The following is a 20,035-nucleotide window of genomic DNA, read 5'->3' as shown; positions in this document are numbered from 1 at the left end:
GAAGAGGAAGAGGAAGAGGAAGAGGAAGAGGAAGAAGAAGAAGAAGAAGAAGAAGAAGAAGAAGAAGAAGAAGAAGAAGAAGAAGAAGAAGAAGAAGAAGAAAGGAAGGAAGGAAAGAGTAAAGAAAGGAAAGGAGGAAGGCAAGGCCAGGGAGGGGTTAATGAGTAAGAGCTCTTGATGCATGAGGACCTCATGGGATCCCCAGCACCCACATAAAAGGCTGAGCCTGTCAGGTGGGTACAGTGGCTCACACCTTCAGGCGGCAGAGACTAGTGAATCTCTGTGAGTTTGAGGCCAGCCTGGTCTCAAAGAGTTCCGGGCCAGCCAGGGCTACACAGAGAAACCCTGTTTCAGAAAACCACAGCAAACAGAAAAGCCAGTCATGACCCCATGTACCTGTACCCAGAACTGAGGAGATGGGTTGGGTTCAGTGAGAGAGCTTTTCCAAGGGAGGAAGGCAGAGATAACAGACACCTGTGTCCTTTTCTGTCCTCCGAGCACCTCTACACACACGTGTACACAACACCCCTCCCCCTCTCTGTCTGCCCCTGTATGTGCTCTCATAGGTATGTGCACCTCTGCACACAGACACACACCCGCCATCTCTGTCTGTCTGTCTGTCTCTCTGTGTCTCTACACATGCTCTCATAGGTATGTGCACCTCTGCACACATACACACACCCGCCATCTCTGTCTGTCTGTCTCTCTCTCTCTACACATGCTCTCATAGGTATGTGCACCTCTGCACACAGACACACACCCGCCATCTCTGTCTGTCTGTCTGTCTCTCTGTGTGTCTCTCTCTACACATGCTCTCATAGGTATGTGCACCTCTACACACATACACACACCCGCCATCTCTGTCTGTCTGTCTCTCTGTGTCTCTACACATGCTCTCATAGGTATGTGCACCTCTACACACATACATTCACACACCGTGTCTCTGTGTGTGTCTGTCTGTCTGTCTTTCTCTCAAATGAAACAAACACAAATAACCCCATGCCATCCAGTTTGTATACATGATCTGGAGTGGCTGTATCTTCATATCAACACCTTAGCTTGGGCTAAATTCAGGTTTAAGCATTGCCTGTAGTTAGGCTACCTCACAGTTCTGCTCACAGCAGCTAAGTTTCAGGGCTGTTACCTGAATGGAGGCCCGCGCATCTTAGAATTCATGGAGTGTTGGTTTTTGTTGACTAATTCCACAAGTTCTTGTTTTGTTTTGAGACAAGGTCTCATGTAGCCCAGGCTGACCTCAGACTCACAAGTGGCTGAGGATAACCTCGAACACCTGATCCTCCAGTTTCTATCCAGTTTACATAGTGCTGTGGGCGGAACACTATTTGGGGGTACTATGTTGAGTGAGCACGCGCCAGCTGAGCTCCATCCGCTGTCTCCTGCCCTGCGCAGCTGGTTCTCACATTTGACCGCATCCTCATGCATCCTTGTTTCTCCCTTCTTTGAAGGTACCAGAAAGCAGCTGAAGAGGCAAACACTGAAAAGAAGAGGAATGTAAGTACTCAGTGGCCCCAGGACAGGTGGAACGTGAGCAATCGGTGTGGCCCAGCCACCTGGCCTTCTGTGGAGCATGGGCTCCGTGTCAGCTGAGCCGGACCTTTGTGCCAGCTGGTCTGACGTCTCGCCGAGGTGCAGAAAATCCTATTTTCAGCTCTTTTCCTTTTGAACCCCTTTCTGCTTTCCTGTGCTGATAAAGGCTAGAAGGCTAAATGCTTTCCTGAGGTTAATGAAATGGCCTCCCGTCAGCTCAGGTCTCCTGGGCCACCCACCTTTCTCCAAATGACCAGTGTTCATTTAAAAGGAAGCCTGGCATCCGTGCTCCTCCCTGGGCTCTTTCTGGAAGCTCCTAGACTGTGCACAGCTGCGGGGTCCCTTCCAGTCTATTCTCTCCTCTCCCTGGTCTAACCTCCTGCTGGGCCAGGTAATTTTCCATTTATTTGTTTGTTTGTTTGTTTATTATGTATACAATATTCTGTATATATGTCTGCAGGCCAGAAGGGGGCACCAGACCTCATTACAGATGGTTGTGAGCTACCATGTGGTTGCCGGAAATTGAACTCAGGACCTTTGGAAGGGCAGGCAATGCTCTTAACCACTGAGCCATCTCTCCAGCCCCTCATTTTCCCTTTTTTAGGGTGGAAAATGCTCTCACTGTGCTCCAGGCCGATCTTGAACGCACAAGCTAGAGAAAGCCCTGGCTTTAGCTTCTGAAGGAGTCAGCGTTATAAGGAGCATAGCCTGGATGGCTGCATGCCATTTCCCTGTCTGTTTGCTCTCTAGGGGAGTGGTATTGACTAGGTCTTTAGTTTAATTTTCCTGTGATTTGAAAATCGAGTTCCCTGGTACGTTAACAGAGAAAAGCATTTGGTCCTGGTGATTCATGCCAGTAATCCTAGCACTCAGAAGCTGAAGCAGGTTTGAGACCTACCTGAGATACATGATGCGTTCCAGACCAGCCTTGCCTGCGATGTAAAACCCTGTCAAAAAAGCGAAAACAAAGGAAAAGGAAAAAACACCATTGTCCAACAGCTGCTGGCTGCCCTCACCTCTCTCTCCTGCCTGTTTTCCCAGTTCTTCTGTTTTCTCTTTTACTTGGTTAGTTGACAAGTTTTTGTAGGGCACCTACTGTGTGCTAAAGGACCCTACTGTGTCTGAAAGCTCTGTTTCAGACGCTGTCAGCATGGACCACGTCTTCTAGGGAATTTTCATTCTAGTGGAGGAAATAACGACAAAGCCAGGCAGCGACTGTTGGTTGAGACCAGGGTGAAGATCCAAAGGTAGTTTAGGTGTGGCTATCTCATCTGACTTCTGAGCAACCCATGTCTGAGGTCCTGAGCCAAGGAGAGGAAAGATTCCGACAGAAGGAACACTGCACGCAAAGGTTCCAAGTAAGTGAGCTGCTGTTGTATTTGAGGACTAGAAAGAGAGAGTCCTGCAGAGTCCTGGGGAAGATCTGGGCTTTCTCTCTGAAGAGAAAGGGCTTTGGAGAAATCTACCAAGGGCAGATGTGACCCAGCTTAAACTGTTGAGGAGCAAAGCAGAGCATAGGGAGCGAGTAAGGAACAGTCTGGGCCTGGAGGTGGAGCCGGTTATAGGGTACTCACCTAGTTCCCGGGGCCCTGGGCCTGGAGGTGGAGCTGGCAGTAGGGTTCTCACCTAGCATTCCAGGGCCCAGGGTTCAATCCCAGTACAGAATAAATCAGGTGTAGACATGCCCAAGTGCAGTCCAGCATTGAGGAGGTAGAAGCAAGAAGATCAGAAATTCAAGATTATTCTCAGCTACATAGTGAGTTCAAGGTCAACCTGGGCTACAGGAGACCCTGTCTCAGAAGAAAGAAGGAAGAAAGGAAGGCAGGGAGGAAAGAAAGGAATTAATTACTCAGTTAGGTGAGTGTGGAGAACTAACATCGCAGCACTGTTGGGGGGCTTGAGCTACATTGTGAGTTCAAGGTCAGCCTGGGCTGTGTTTTGAGACTGTCTCAGAAAAAAGAAACAATTGTAATAATTTAGAAAAGAATGATAATGAATTGGACTGTAAGAGTGATATTGTGATGAGAAGCCCAAATACCATTAAATTAAAATACTATTAATTGAGATCAAATCAGCTTTGACCCTGTTTCATATATGGCTGGTCTGTCTGTTTTTTTACATGTCTTAATATAGGGTTTCATGTGGCCCAGATTGGCTTTGAACTCATTATAGCCAAGGTTAGCCCTGAACTCCTGCTAGAATTATAGACATCCACCCCCACACCTGTTCTGAGGGACTTTCTTAAGACACACAAGTGGAGTCGTGGACTGAGAGATAACTCAGTAGTTAAGATCCCTTCCAGAGGACCCAGGTTCAATTCCGAGCACCCCCGTGTCTTACAACTGTAACTCCAGTTCCAGGGAATCCAGTGCACTCTTCTGGCCTCTGAGTGCTATATGCACATGGTATACAGATACACACAGGCAAACCCCACACATAATGGAATGGGTGAGTGATGCAAACCTGTAATCGTAGCTGCTGGCAGGCTGATGTAGGAGGATTGCCAAGGGTTCAAGGCCATCCTGGGTACTTAGCAAGTGTCAGAGCAGCTGAGTCTACATAGCAAGATGCTATCCAAAAGAAAAGAGGAGGGGGACATAGAAGTGAAAATGGCAAGTAGGAACTTGCCTCTCCAATGTGACGTTGCAATAAATCTAGGCTGGAGATAAAATGGCATAGGTCAAAGTCTCTGGCACTTGGATGAGCCGCAGGGGATAACCTAGGGTGTGAGTATAGAGATACAGGAAGTTGATGACTGAGCTCAGGAGCACTGTGGGGTCTCACCCCCCCCTCTTTCTTTTGTTTTGCTTTATGGACCTATAAGTTGAACTCAGGCCTTGCGCATGCTAGGCAGAACTCCATCTCTAAGCTGTACCCCCAAAATAGAGCCATCCTGTTTAAAGGCTGAAGAACTGAGGAGGAGCTGGCGGAGGAGGCAGAGAGTTCAAGGCCACTCACACTGGGCTGCAGGAGACCCTGTCTCAACAAACAGAAAAAGATGGGAGCAGTGGTCTGTACCAGCAGATGGCAAAGGCAAGGAGTCCACCTTAGCTTGTTTGGCAGTCGAGGTCAGTGAATGGGAAGAGTCATTAAAGAAGATGTGCTAACATGTGAGCCAGTGGTCAGCCTCCCTGATGGTCAGGGAAGCACTGAGGTGTGCACTGTGATGTAATAGGTGTTCATCAGTGGGGAGTGGGGAAGCATGGTACAGCTATACGATGTAATATTTGTTCCGTGTAGTTAAGATTCTATATATACATGTCACATGCCTGTAATCTCAGCAGTCAGGCAGGAACAGGAAGAGGTTTAGGCTGTGTCTAAAGATCTATCTTTAAAAAAAAGAAACAAAGGAAAATGACCGAAATGTGAAGAAATGGAAATTGTCACTGCACCTATTCTTTGAGGGCCTTCACTACGCAGTGCAAGAGATAGCACTCAAGGGCTGGAGAGGTGGCTCAGAGGGTAAGAGCACTGGCTGCTCTTCCAGAGGACCTGAGTGCAATTCCCAGCAACCACATGGTGGCTCACAGCCATCTGTAATGAGACCTGGTGCCTTCCTTGCCAGCAGTACATTGTATGCTTAATAAATAAATAAATCTTTTTTTTTAAAAAAAAAAGAAAGAGATAGCATTCAAAATAGCAATAAATAAGAGCGACCTTTTCTGTACTTTTTTTATTTTGAATTTTGTGTGTGTGTGTGTGTGTGTGTGTGTGTGTGTGTGGTTTTTTGAGACAGGGTTTCTCTGTAACAGTCCTAGCATCCCGTTTTATAGACCAGGCTGACCTTGAACTCACAAAGATCCACCTGTCCCTGCCTTCCAAGTGCTGGGATTAAAGGCACGTGCCACCATCGCCCAGCTGAAATTGTTTTTGAATTAGAGTAAATTATACCTTTATCTAAATGACTGTGGTAGTGTATACCTATAGTCTCAACTTTGGAGGCTGTGGCAGGAGGAGCACGGGTTGGAGACAGTCTATATAGTGAGACATTGTCTCGGGATAAAACATCTGGCTGGAAAGATGGATGAGCAATTAAGAGCATGTATTGCTCCTGTAGAGCACCAGGTTGGATCCCAGCACCACACTGGACAGGTCACAGTGAACCAAGGCCTCTGGCTTGAGGGCGCCAGCACTCGTGTGCACACACCTCTACACAGCCACACACATGCATAACTGAAAATAATAGCTAGTGTCACATGCACACACCCTTTATCAAACTTCTAACTGAATGTCCTACAGAGCTCTGGAAACACTTCTCAAAGCCAGGGACTGGTTAGATAGCTCAGCAGTTAGAACTCTTCCAGAGTACCTGGTTCGATTCCCAGCACCTACACAGCAGCTTAACACTGCCTGTGACCGCAGCTGCAGGGGTTAGACATCCTCGCAGAGACATACACACAGACAAAACACTAATGCACATAAATTAAAAGCAGTTTCTCACAGCCGTGGAGTGCCCTGAAGCAGGCTGAGCCTTATTCATATTTTTCCAGTTTTCCACTAACCACTAACGACAGAGCTGCTTTTCCTTTGTCAGGGCAGAGGGAAACGGGAAGTAAATGACCTTGGTTAGCGAGTACCCACACTTTACCATGAAGAGGAGCCAGCGTGTTTCCCTGGTAACCGTAGTGGGATTGGCTGCATGATAGCCTGAGTTACCAAAAATGTGCTTTCTGTTTCTCTGCCCACACCATGGGAATGCAGATTAGTAACCCCACCGCACTGACATTCTCAGGTCATCCTCAACCTTGCTGAGATGCGTGCCATGTGGGCATCCAGCCATGCACCCAGATTCTAGCTCCTGCTTTTCTGAAACCTGTCAGCCTAGCGACCCCCACTCCCCAAGGCCTGTGTGTACAGTTTCACTGCTGTACCCAAACATCTTCCCACCTTTTTTCCCCCTTTGACATGGGTTAGGTCTCCAACCTGGGACAGATGGCACTGAGGTGCCTATAGACATCAAAGCAGACGCTGACTGTCAGTCTCTCTGCTTTGCCAGTGCCTTCCACACCCTACCTCTCCAGCCAGGGTCATCACTGGGTCTTCCTTCCCCAGCTTCCCTGATTCCTGTGTAACCCAGCCATTTTGGCTCCACCTGTCTCTTGGCTTCTACTCTTGGTTCCGGCTCTCCTGGCCTCTTGGCTCCTGGCTCTCCCTTCTCCCCTTCTCCACGTGGCCTGGTTCAGTTTGCTAGTCTTGTTCAGTCTGGACTCTTCCACGTCCCTCCGTGTCTGCAGTGCGCTCCCTTTGTCATTCACCATGGAGATTTACTGTATAGTCCTGGCTGGCTTTGTTTTAGATTGTTTTCAGACAGGGTCTTGCTTGGTACATAGCCCGACCTCTCAGCATTGCTTTTGCTTCAACCTTCCGGTTGCTGGACTCACTGGCATGCACCCACTGCGCCTGGTTCCTCATCTTGCATCATTCACTTATCTTATTATTATTAATTTTTTTATATATGATCTCTCTGTATATATGTCCCTGGCTGGCTTTGATTTACAGACTCATAGCTCTCTTCCTTGACCTCCCCAATCCTGGGGTTATACACCTTAACCACCATGCCCAGTTTCATCCTGCTTTTGTGTTTGTTGTTTGTTTTTGAAACCATGTTTCATGTAGCCAAGGCTGGCTCAGGCTCCCTGTGTATCTGAAGATGTTCTTAAACTCTCTCAATCCTCCTGCCTCAGCCTCAGCCTCCGCCAAGTGCTGGTGTTACAAGTGTGAGCCACTACACTCAACCCTCTGTCTTTTAAAATGATCTCCCTGACAAGACTTCTCCATGATGGCCTCTTCATGTTACAGATAGGGAAAGAAAGGAGAGTTAGTCACCAAAGGGCCTGCATCTGCTCATCACAGTCAGATGGTCACGCAGGAGGGACCCTATGTCATACTTTGTGTGATCTGTACTCGAGCAACAGCTATTATCCAGAGACATTGTCTGCCAAATCTGCAACTTGCTGAGTGGATCCGGTGCAGGGCGCTGAGTGGATCTGGTGCAGGGTGCTGAGAGGATCTGGTGAAGGGTGCTGAGAGGATCCGGTGCAGGGCGCTGTGTGGATCTGGTGAAGGGTGCTGAGAGGATCTTGTGGAGGGTGCTGAGAGGATCTGGTGGAGGGTGCTGTGTGGATCCGGTGCAGGGTGCTGTGTGGACTGGATCTGGTGCAGGGCACTGTGTGGATCTATGCAGAGCGCTGAGTGGAGAAAGGAGGCTTTGGAAGTGTAGCAACCATTATGGCTCTTGACCACAGGACCCTTTGTGACCCTCTGGTGCCTTAGGAAGAGCTAAAAGCTTGATAGAAATGGCAGAAACTAGCACTTCCCCTTCATTTGGGCCACTTCCCCGCCTCAGAGAGTGAGCAGAAAGACTACTGCTGTAGTTCCAGGCTTGGGATTCCAGGGCTGGCTGGTCACATGGTTGATCACAAGCATGGAGAACCACAAGAATTTTTGTTTATGATTACTGTGTGTTTCCGTGTGTGTCCTGGGGATTGACTAGGGCCTCACACATGCTGGGAAAGCACACGATTCCACTTAGCTATATCCCCAGTCCTTTTATCCCTTTTTAGTTTGAGACAGGGTCTTGCTGAGTTGCCTAGGCTAGTCCCTTGTAGCCCAAGGATGGTTATCTTGTAACCATCTTGTGTCAGCCTCCCGAGAGGCCAACATTACAGGCCTGTGTCACCAGGCCTAGCAGTATTTATTTAATAATATTGTTGCCTCTTACCAAAGGCTACTGATGTCAAATGATATTTACAGACATTAACAAGGGCTCATGTATTCTCTACAGTAGCCCTTTATAATAATGTATAGCAACAGGAAAACTTGTCCAAAGTCCCATGGCTGGAGGCAGGTAGATAATGCAGATAACACTAAGAAAAAGCCAGGTGTGGTGGGCACCTTTAACCCCAGCATTCGGAAGGCGGAGGCAGTTGGATCTTTGTGAGTTCGAGGCCAGCTTGGTCTAAAGAGTGAGTTCCAGAACAACTAAGGCTACATAGAGAAACCCTGTCTCAGTAAACAAAACGAAACAAAAATACAGAGAAAGAGAAAATGTGGGTGATGTGATCTCCATAAACAATTATCTGACGATACGCCCTCACCTCTCAGGTCTTTCCTTTTTTGTTTTAGAGATCACTTCTGTTGTGTAGCTCCCTTCTCTCCCCATCTTAGCTCACCTCTAGCCCTAAGGATGTGGCTGGAATATTGCCATGGCCTGGCCGCACTCCCAGGAAGATTTAAGGGTGTGGGATATTTAATGATGTCACACCATAGTGCCTTGTGCATCCCCTTTTGTCTCTGACACTGCCTCAGCACTCTTGAAGTTGCACCTTTAAGAGCCCATTTTCTTTTATGCATCCTGCTTTTGGGTGGTGGTGTAAGTTTGCATGTGCACATGTATGTTCGTTTATATGTGGGTACACACATGTGAACCTGCTTCGGAGATGAGAGCCCCCTTAGGTGCTGCTGTGGAGGCATCCCCAACCTAGTTTTTTGAGGCAGAGTCTCTCTCCCTGGCCTGGTGTTCACCAGTTAAGCCAGCCTGACTGGCCCACAAGCCACCTGCCTCTGCCTCTGTGTGCTAGGATTAAAGGCGTGTGCCACCACCGCCTTGCAAGAAGCACTTTGAAATAAAACATCATGCTACCTCTCCCTGAAGATGCTCCCACAGAGATGTCATCCCTCCAGCCCTGTTTGGACACTGCTATTATTCTGCCTCCCAAATGCCTTTGTGCCTGTTCATCGTAAAGAGCAATGAGGGTTTTCACAGAGCTAACGGGAGCATCAATTTTGTTTAATTCTCTGTGAAAGTTGTTGTGGTGTGAAGGTGACATAGATTAGTTTTGTTCTCCCATTTGTTAAATTATAAATGTGTGTTTATTATAAAAGAAGAGTACTAATGCCATAAATCCTTCTCTGGGAGATAGCAGAGTGCTTGCCTTGCAGATGGGGGGGGGGATCTGAATTTGACCCCAGAACCCATGTTTTAAAAAACAACTGGGTAGGTATGGTAGCACTCATGTGATCTCAACTCTGGGGAGGTGGAGACAGGAGAGGGATTCCTGGGACACTGAGGAATGCCACTTCTGATGCACACAAGAACAGACACATGTGCACACACAAACATGCATGCACACAAGTCAATAACCTGTGCAGGGTATTCCACCATAGGGAATGGGCTGCAAAAAGCCAGCTGATGCATCTGGGGTAAGTCCTGGTCCCATCGCCAGGGCACCCCAGTTATGTATGTGACCATGTCACATAACTGTCACCCACATTCACAGGGCCTAGTTTGATCCCATGCAGGCTCCCCAGCTGTCAGTCAGGAGTCCCTGAGCTCCCACTAGCTGGGGTCAGCTGTCTCTGTGGTTTTCCCCATCATGATCTTGACCCCCGCTTGCTCATGTGATCCCTCCTCCCTCTCTTCAACTGAACTCCAGGAGCTCAGCTCAGTGCTTGGCTGTTGATCACTGCATCTGCTTCTATCAGTTACTGGATTGAGGATCTATGATGTCAATTAGGGTAGTCACTAATCTGATTACAGGGGAAGGCCAGTTCAGGTACCCTTTCCACTATTGCTAGGAGTCTTAGCTAGGGTCATCCTAGTGAACTCCTGGAAATTTCCCTAGCACGAGGTTTCTCCCTAACCCCATAATGGCTCCCTGTATCAAGATATCTCTTTCATTACTCTCCCCTTCCGTCCCTTCCCCAACTCAGCCATCTCTATCCCTCATGTTCCCATCCCCTCTCTTCTACACCTCTCCCAATTTACTCAGAAAATCTTAACTATTTCCACTTCCTGGGGCCTTCCGTGTGCCTCCCTCTTAGGGGCCTCCTTTTTATCTAGCTTCTCTGGGGCTGTGGATTGTAGCCTGGTTCTCCTTTGTTTTCTGTCTAATATCCACTTATGAATGAGTACATACCATGTTTGTCTTTCTGGATCTGGGTTACCTCACTCATGATGGTTTTTTCTAGCTCCATTTATTTGCCTGAAAATTTCAAGATGTCATTGTTTAGAGGCTTGGTCCTGCCTCAACTTGGTGTGCCAGACTTCGCTGATTCCCCAAGGGAGGCCTTATCCTCTCTGAGGAGTGGATGGGAGGTGGGATGGGAGAGGAAATGGGGGAACAGGAGAAGGGAAAGGAGGGGGAACTGGGGTTGGTATGTAAAATGAAAAGAAATTTGAATTAAGAAAAAAGAAACTGTAAACATCTTGATGACTTCTAGACTACTTATCTATGCTCATATTTATGCTATTCAGTCATATTGTAAAATGGGATCTTCATGACTTACAATTTACCTTTTTTTAAGTTGAAAATCATCTTTCTATGTCAGTAAAAAAATGCAGTGATCCATGGTCTATATCTAAAAAAGGTGGGGTCCAGTCTCCAAAGCAGATGCAGCTCTATCCTGTGTGGGCCTGGTGCGGCAGGCGAAGGCAGGGGCGTCCATACCCTGTCTGTGCAGGAGGTGGTAAGCCTGGGAATGCTTTCGGCAGTGAAGCCCTGCTTGGGGGACATTTTCCACTTGTTTTTACTTTTTGACACAAGGTCTGTGTTGTGCAGGCAAGGCTTAAAGTCCCTTTAACTCCTGGTCTCAAGCAGTTATCCCCTGCCATCATACCTGTGCCATCATACCTGGCAGGAGCTGGGGTTTTCTCTCAATGGAAGTCTTTTGTGTTTCCTCTGCCACTGACTCATGCTGGCAGCCTCTAGCCAGGGTGTAAATCTGAGGGTCCAGCAGTTCTTCTGCAACTCTGTGTGTCCGAGCCTTGCTGCTCCCCGGTGAAGCGGGCTCTCCGAGTGTTCTGAAGAGTGCTAGACCTAATTCCCAATATAGCTAGCTGCTAATCCCACTAATTCCCTGAAGTCTTAGGCATTGTCCCCTCTCTCCTCGTGAAATCCTGAGGTGTCGCAGGCAGCAGGAACGGAGAGTAAGAAGGTCCTGAAGGTTGGTGGGTGGCGTTTGGTTCGTTAAGACTCAAAGCATACACTGCTTAATTTTACTTCAGCAAACATGTTCCACTATTATTCCACAGCATCGCTGGCAACGGGCAAATTGTTCTCCAATGGATTCTATCATTTTTGACCCACGTGACAGTGAACACTCTTAGGTGTGTGTGTGTAAATGAGTGTGTTCTTTGAGTACGAGTGGGGGCCGGTTCTCTTTTTCTTACGAGGCCCATGTGTTCCTCTACCGAAGGATCTGGAAAATAGTGAATCTCCCAAGATGGCTACAAATTAGCTATAGATAAATAGTAGAGAGGAGAAAGATTATTATGCAGAAGTAAAATCTGAGAGCTGGGAACGCAGCTCAGTGGTCATGCCCACGGTCGCTGTTTGACCCTCTAGCCTGGGAAGTGTTTATATGCATGTGAATCTTGTCAGCTATATACTAACACCACACACACAAAAACTGTGACTCTCTAGATCTCTTAGATAGGCCCAGTCCTCCATGTTGCTCTCCAGAATTTTAATTGGAATTATATAGGCACCACATCTTTGCCTTGTTGCTTTTTTTGTGTTTGTTTTATTTGTTTTTTGTCTGTTTTTTTGGTTTTGTTTGTTGGTTGGTTGGTAAGAAAGGAATCGCTAGCAGGCTTCCTCCTGCACTTTTGTGGCATACCTGAGTGAAGTGAACTTTTATTCAAGTGTAGTTACAATGTTGAAGGTACCTAGCAATTTGCTTTTTCTTCTTGATTTCTGGGTGAGTCTTAGGAGAAAAAAAAGTCTGTCCAATGCAACTCCAGGAGATCTAGGCTGTCCTTGCTGCTCACTTTGTCCTTATAAGGCTATCCTGTTTTATCACTTCCTGCTTCAGCTCCTGACTTTTCCCTCTTCCCCCTCTGGGCCCTGGGTGGATGCTTGCTCCTGTGGCCGGCAGTGGTCACAGCTGTCTGAACCGGCAGCAGATCAGGCGCAGCTTGGAGTTTTAACTTTCATTTTACGAAGACTCATGTTTGGCTGTTGCATCAGGCAAGTTATAACTGGTACTTACTTCTTGTTCCTCTAGAACACTGAAAATCTCCCCCAGCAGTTTAGAAGAGGGACCCTGTCTGCGTTAAAGAAGAAGTGGGAGAACCCGGTGGCCAGAGCGGAGTCCCACATAGACACAGTGCCAGACAGCAGCAGTGACGGTGGGCGCAGCGTGGACCCCTCTCCTGCTGAAGTGACGGACGGCTCTGCTTCTGGACCCAGAGGAGACCGGGAAGAGCAAACCCAGCCCAAACCTAGATTTGGATCTCGCCCGGAAGCCGTTATTCAGTCTCGGTATCCCCGCTCCCGGGACAGCCTGGATCTTAAAGTCCAGGCCACAGAAAGTCAAAAAATGGAAAATTCTCTGGGAGATTCCAGGCATGAAGTAGAGAAATCTGAAGTGAATGAAAACACAGAAGCTTCGGGCAAAATAGAGAAATACAATGTTCCACTGAACAGACTAAAGATGATGTTTGAGAAAGGCGAGCACACTCAAAACAAGGTAAGAGCCAGGCGGGCTTAGGAAAACTGGGAGTAAACGGTTCTCTAACTGAGGCTGTCTGTCTGGTCAGCAGGAGCAGAATGTGGGATCAGTATGTCTTTTGATTCGAGTTGCGTTAATAAAAGCCTCAAATGAACTGTTTACACGGGTGCTGGGTTTGCAAGTGTGCAGTCTAGTTTCATGTAAATCTAGCTCATTCTGGGATGCAGGTTGGTACCAAAAAATTAAGGCAGTGGATGCTGGTAGCATCGTGTGCTCTCGCACACTCACCCTTTTAATTTGTCTTCCTGTGCCTTTTGTCATTTGTAGCCTTGGGGGTGAAACTGCTGCCTGAATGGCTATCTACTTGGACACAGCTGCCGCCCGAGAGTTGAGGCCAGCGTGCCTCGCGTAAAGACTGAGGCTTACTTGTCTCAGCGCTGGCTGAATCCTTTCTCTTCTCGACTTCCTCATCTGTGCCTCCCAACAAATGTTTTTTATCAGCCAGACTCCTGTTCCAGGAAAAATCAGTGCTGAGAGCCCAGCTAGTGTGGCTTTCAGGGGTTTTGACTTGCAAATGCACGGGGTTACATTTTCCTGCATCTGCTCATGAAATTCGATCCTTCGTGTGGATTGCACACCAGTCCCCAGAGGGAATTACTTAACTGGAAAATGAGTTGCATATGCTGGTGCCTCGCAGCACACTTCAGGGGCTGCCGAGCTGGTCAGTTTTTCCAGTTTTCTCATACTTTCCTCTGTAGCTGGCGCTGTATACGGGATGGTTTTTTACAGCAGACCTCCTAATGCAGTAAACATATCTGACGGGTAGCAGAGCCATCATATACTCAGATTTCGGCTACGTGGGAAAGCTGTCTTTTCGTAAGCCAAGTATTTGGCCCACTTCCCCGTATTGGTGAAATAATAGTGTAAGGCGTTCCTTCTGAGATAAAGAAATTGATAGCTCATCCCCTCGAGTCCTGGCTGAGGCCCAGGTGGTGCTGTCAGTTTCTTCAGTAACTCCCTACAGCTGCGGCCCCCCTGCCCAGGAGCGGGCTTGCCTGGAGACCATCTTTGAATGCTAGGAAGATTTTTAAAGGTTTTTTTGTTTGTTTGTTTGTTTGTTTTGTGTTTTAGCTAGAACCCTTTCCTGAGTATGCACTTTAGCTCTGCTTCAACACTGGAACCAACTGGCAAGAGACTGAACCACAGAGCTGTTTTATGGCGTTTCTTAAACTCCCCTCTCGACTGTTTTAGTTCCCTGGGCCTGCCAGCTCCCTCTTTCCCCTTTATGGTCTTAATTTAAAAAAAAAAATGTTTCTTATTTAAATGGGAAGGAGAATTTTAAATGGAAGGGAAAATGTAAGAAATCCTAACTAGAGAGGAAGGGGCTTTGTTATGACTCAAAGGCCCATTGTCAGCCTCCCAGCCCCTGCGGGTGGGTGCTGACGTCATGCAGCTCACTCACGCAGCTCACACAGTGCGGTTCAATGGAAAGGGCCCTGCACGTCAGAACTGGCCCGAGGTAGGAAATGACTGGGACCGTGCAGGCAAAAGTGCTGACTGTGTGTAAGACTGGAGAGTGAGGATAGGTCAGGGCAAGTCTATTTAAAGAAATAGTCAAAGTTGCCGGGCAGGGGGGGGCGGGGGGCACTGCTTAAAGAACAACCCTTAGCTAAGCTGGGTGACCCTTGACTCTGGGAGGCTGAAGCAAGCCCAGCTACAGCACGGCAGCTGCCCTGATTCCCCTGGCTCTGCATAAGAAGGGAGGGACCGGAAGAGGATGGGGAAGAGAACTCCTGCTTCCTCAGGGTTAAACCTTGTAGCTAAACTCATTGGAAAAGGGTTCTCAGAGTTACCTGTGCTTTTTGAGGCCTGGGTATTGTATGTGTGTGCCTTTCTTTTTCCCAAATTAAGTGGTCCTTTGTCCCTTATGGCTGTTTCAGAATAAGTATGATTATCTGTATAAAAAACATTATCAATTATTTTTAAAAAGTTTTGTCCAGGGCTGAGACTATAGCTCGGTGTGTGTGTGTGTTTGCCTAGCATTTGCGAGATCCTGGGCTCCTCTCTAGAACCAGTCACTCCCTACTTCCCCTATACACACACACACACACACACACACACACACACACACACGCGCGCGTGCGCGCACGAACACAGAGAGAGAGATTCAGACATACATTCAAAAGAACCACTCACTCCCCTACACACACACACACACACACACTCTCACCCATGTTCCGTACAACGTCTTGTTTTAGTGTATATATGTGTGTTTAAGAGAGGGTCTCATTGTGTAGCCCTAGCTGGCTCAGGCTCCCCAGGGTTAGGATTCAAGGCTCACACCACTCTCCCTGGCTGTTTAGTGCAACACTTTAATCCAACTCATAGAAAGCTCCACGTCGAGTGTTTGGAAGACTGAGAACCCTTAGGCCCCTTCAGGAGCAAGACTATTGAAGAACAGCTCACAACCTGACGATTGGACAAGTGACATTGTGATACTTCTGTCCAGCAGTTCCAGCACTCAGGAGTTTTGGGCCAGCCTGGGCTACAAGTGAGTCTGAGGCCTGCCTGGAGCCTCGACTATATAGTGAGACCCAGTCTTTTTTTTTTTTTTTTTTTTTTTTNTTTTTTTTTTTTTTTTTGAGGTGGGGTTCTCTGTGTGTAGCCCCTGGCTGCCCTAGAACTCACTCTAGAAACCAGGCCTCAAACCCACACCACCCACCTACCTGAGACCCAGTCTTAAACTAAGCCAAATCCTAGAAATAATGATCGTGTTTTCTTTAGCTTCACATAACAGTGACACGTAATAGCATATATGTGCTGCAGTAGCGTGAGCCCTTTGAGAGGACGGAGGGCACCACACTAAAGCCTGACCTCACCCATACTGACAGTTCATACACACCTTCTTGTGGGTGGCACTGGTCTTGCTTTACTGTTTTGTGCTGAGAGTTTGCCTGCATGTCAGCCTGTGTGCCGTGGGCATGCCCAGGGAGGTCAAAAGAAAGCACCAGGTCCAGTTGCCCGGGAACTGGAGTCATAGAGTGTGTGGACCACCGTGGAGGGTTTTGTTGTTTTGTTTTGAGGCAGGGTCTTATGTAGCCCAGGCTGACCTTGTGTTGTAAAGAGAGGGCCGCTTCTTGGTTCCCGGCCACCTGGCTAGCTTAGACCTGAAATAATCAAACAGAAACTGTATTAATTAAATCACTCTATTACTTAAATTAGCTCTAGCTTCTTCTTGGCTAACTCTTACACCTGAATTTAACCCATTTCTAGTAATCTGTGTATCGCCACGTGGCTGTGGCTTACTGGCAGTTCCATCTGCCTCCAGTAGGACTATGTGGCTTCTCTCTGACTCCGCCTTTCTTTTTTCCCAGCATTCAATTTAGTTTTCCCTGCCTAGCTAAGTTCTACCCTGCTATAAGTCCAAAGCAGTTTCTTTACTCATTAATGGTAATCACAGCATACAGAGGGAAATCCCACACCAACTTTGGGCCCTTTATCCTCCTGCTTCCTTCGGGGTGCTGGGATTATTGGTGTAATTATTGGTGTATATCGCCACACCTGCTTTCATACACATAATTTATCTGACTTTTTACTGAGTTACTGCATCACCCATAGCTTAAAGATTATATAGTCCGAAAGTGTAGAACTGTTGTAACTGATGTCTCACTATAGCTGAACATTTCTTGCAAAAGACGTATCTATAAATTAAATTTCAGCCTTTTGTAGTGAGCTTGTATGGATGCAGATGTAGAACAATTCTGATACTGTCCCTGTGTCTTGCCCGAATGGCTGTTGTTGGTGTATCAGTGATCAGTCGTCTTCTGATCTGCTTTGTGCCAACTGACTGCTTCCTGCTCCAGCCAGCCATATTTCAGTCAAACCTATTGAAACTGAGTGTCAAGACTGGACATTACATAAGACACCCCCATCTGCGAGCCAGGTACCTCCCAGTGTCTGTGCTGCCTGCCGTGGGGCTCACTCCTGACCAGTGGGTGCGCATAGATGCCTGTCTCCTCTGGCCTCCAGATGTTGCTGTGTCGAACCTAGAACTACTTGGGAACTTCTAAGTTATTTTGTCTGGTCTCCTGCTCTCGGTTGGGATATATAACCCCAGCTGAATGAAGTTAGAGAAGTTAGTGGGATGCCTGATGTCATGTGACTGATCTCGGGACAAGGCCTGAGCTTGTGTGGTAGTCCTTCTACCAAATGGTGCAAGCTCCACGGACATTAGAACTGGCTACTGTCCAGACGCAAATAAATGACTTTATTTCTACCGACATTAGAACTGGTCACTTTTCAGACTCAAATGACTGTACCCCTGCCTGTCTTTCTACCGACATTAGAACTGTCTCTGTCCTGACACAAATGCTGTCCTCACAGAAAGGCTCTCTATCCCCCGCCCCCTTTTGAGACAGGGTTTCTCTGTGTAGCCCTTGCTGTCCTGGAACTCATCAAACTCAGCGATCCTCCAGCCTCTGCCTCCCAAGTGCTGGGATTAAAGGTGTGCTCTACCACCACCTGGCTTGTTTAGTCTTTGTTACCTAGGCCTATCTTCCTAGTCCATGCTCTTCCCCTTTTATGGGATCTATTTCATTAGGCTGCCCAATCACTTCCCGATAATTAGATTCTTTTCTGTCTCTGAGTATCTTGGCAGAAATGTTTTGTTTTGAATAATTTCTTTGGACTATATTCTGTTATATGTACCATATTTAGAAGGTATACTTCTCTGGATATTTTTCTTACGTATTTTCAGTTTATCCTCAAAGATTGTACTATGTCAAAACGAGCATTGCCTGAGCACATGACCCCGGAAGCTTCGTCAGCTGTTGGTTTTGTGTGTACATGTTTTGCCTGCATGTATGTGCACCACATGGGTGCCTGGAGTCCATGGAGGTCACAAGAGGGCATCAGAATCCCTGGAACTGCAGTTACATATGATTGTGAGCCACCATGTGAACCCGGCTCCTCTGGAAGAGCAGCAAGTGTTCTTAACTGCGGTGCCATCTCCCCAGCCCCCCCCCCAGGCTTTTAACTACTGAATAAGCGTACTAAACAAGAAACTTCTTTCTTTCTTTCTTTCTTTCTTTCTTTCTTTCTTCCTTTCTTTCTTTCTTCTTTGTTTTTGTTTGTTTGTTTTTGCTTATTGTAAGGCTAACACGACTTTTGTAGGACACTTAGAGATACAGAAAATGTAGAGAATTCTGTATCTGGTGAGAAGTGCTTCTTTCTCTGTCCTAGTTAGGGTTTCTGTTGCTGTGATAAAACACCAGGACCAACAGCAACTTGGGAAGGAAAGGGTTTATTTCACTTAACACACTTCCTGTCCATCACCGAGGAAGTCAGGAACTTGCGTGGGGCAGGAACTAATGCAGATGCCACGGGTGGGGGTGCTCCTTACTGGCTCGCTCCCCATGGCTTGCTCAGCCTGCTTTCCTAGAACCCAGGACTGGCAGCCTGCAGTGGGCTGAGCCCTCCCTCACTAATCCTCATTCCAGGAAACAGGTGGGGATTTTCTCAGTCGAGAGTTACTTCTCCCAAGTGACTGTAGTCCGTGTCAAGTAGACATAAAACTGGCCAGCACGTCCTCCTATGTACATTTTTTTAATACAAATAAACCATTTTGTTCCGAGAGGAAGAAAAAAAATGTTATCACTTAATACTTTGAGAAGTTGAGAGATTTATTTCTACCTCACGGTTTCTGTATATAGTTCTGCAAAATCCCATTTTCCCTAAAACCTACCCTCCCTCCGTCCTTGATTTTTAGGAAATATGAGAGTCTGAAGGAAGGGTCCCCATGAGAGGGTAGAAGGCAGTGAAGGGGTGGATGAGGGACTCGTGTAAAGCACCGAGAGTCATCATCATTTGGGGAGGAGACAGGACCTCAGGGAGCTCAGGCTGGCTGGTCTTAAGTCTGTCCTTAAGCTCCCGACCCTCCTGCCTCCCTCCTGGAAGCTGGGGTTTCAGGCGTGCACCGGGACACCTGTCTTGAGAATCAGCTTTGTCAGGTGTGGTGGCCTGTGTGCACGCTGTTCACCCCAGCACTCACGTTCCTTTCTCTACAGAGGTGCCATTTCACCGTTACCGGGGCTGCCTGGTGATCTTCCAGGAGCCACCTGCCTCCACTTCCCCAAAAGTGGGATTAAACTCAGGCCTTCGTGTGTAAGGCAGATAAATACCCTGCTTGTTGAGTTCTCATCCTAAACCGTGTTATTTTTGCGTAAGACAGGGTCTCATTAACCCAGGTTTGTTATGTTGTTATGAGGATGACCCTGAATTCCCAATCCTCCTGCCTTCTCTTCCCACTGAAAATAGCCGTATTTTGGGTCTCACTGTGTTGCCCTGACTGGCCTGGGACTGGCCATGTAAAAGGAAGACCTCGAACTTTTGATGCTTCTCCAGCTCTAGAGTGCTGAGCTGCTGGTGTGATAAAATGCTGAGATTACAGTTTACACACCCCACTTTCCATCCAAATGTTTAATTTAAAAGCTAGGGCAGCTTTTGTTCCTGCCCCTTTAGTGTGAAGCCTTACTCAAGGGGGGGGGGGGCTTTGCCTGCAGCAATTTGTAGAACTGCACTTGAATTTTATCTTTGAGGGATGTAAATTCCTCTGTTGGGAATGAGGAACCAGCCAGGCAGTGGTGGAGCAAGACTTTAATCCCAGCATTCCAGAGGCAGAGGTAGGCAGATCTCTGTGAATTTGAGGCCAGCCTGGTCTACAGAACAAGTTCCAGGACAGCCAGGGCTACACAGAGAAACCCTGTGTCTCGAAAAACCAAACCAAAACAAAAAAAAGAAAATAGAGCCTGATCACAATGCATTCTATATTTGTGTGTGTGTGTATTAGAAAATGCTTGTTTTAAAAAATAAATATGTAGGGCTGGAGAAATAGCTCAGAGGTTAAGAGCACTGACTGCTCTTCCAAAGGTCCTGAGTTCAATTCCCAGTAACCACATGTTGGCTCACAACCATCTGTAATGAGATCCCATAACCTCTTCTAACATGGTATATGTAATAAATAAAATTTAAAAAA

General features: G+C 47.3%; 1 protein-coding gene across 3 annotated transcripts in view; it reads left to right on the top strand.

The window, feature by feature from the left end:
- Positions 1-20,035, top strand: part of Lima1 (LIM domain and actin binding 1) — a 117,583-nt gene that overhangs the window by 61,272 nt on the left and 36,276 nt on the right. For all 3 annotated transcript variants that reach the window (XM_050122414.1, XM_050122412.1, XM_050122413.1), the window contains 2 exons: positions 1,467-1,512; positions 12,556-13,020. In XM_050122414.1, coding sequence (XP_049978371.1) covers positions 1,467-1,512; positions 12,556-13,020 — 511 coding nt within the window. The remainder of the gene's footprint in view (positions 1-1,466; positions 1,513-12,555; positions 13,021-20,035) is intronic.

This window comes from Alexandromys fortis, unplaced genomic scaffold (genome assembly GCF_014885135.2).
Source record: "Alexandromys fortis isolate MF-2015 unplaced genomic scaffold, M_Fortis_MF-2015_v1.1 scaffold_216, whole genome shotgun sequence".
NCBI classification, from domain to species: domain Eukaryota; kingdom Metazoa; phylum Chordata; class Mammalia; order Rodentia; family Cricetidae; genus Alexandromys; species Alexandromys fortis.
This window is presented reverse-complemented; position numbering and strand designations above follow the sequence as displayed.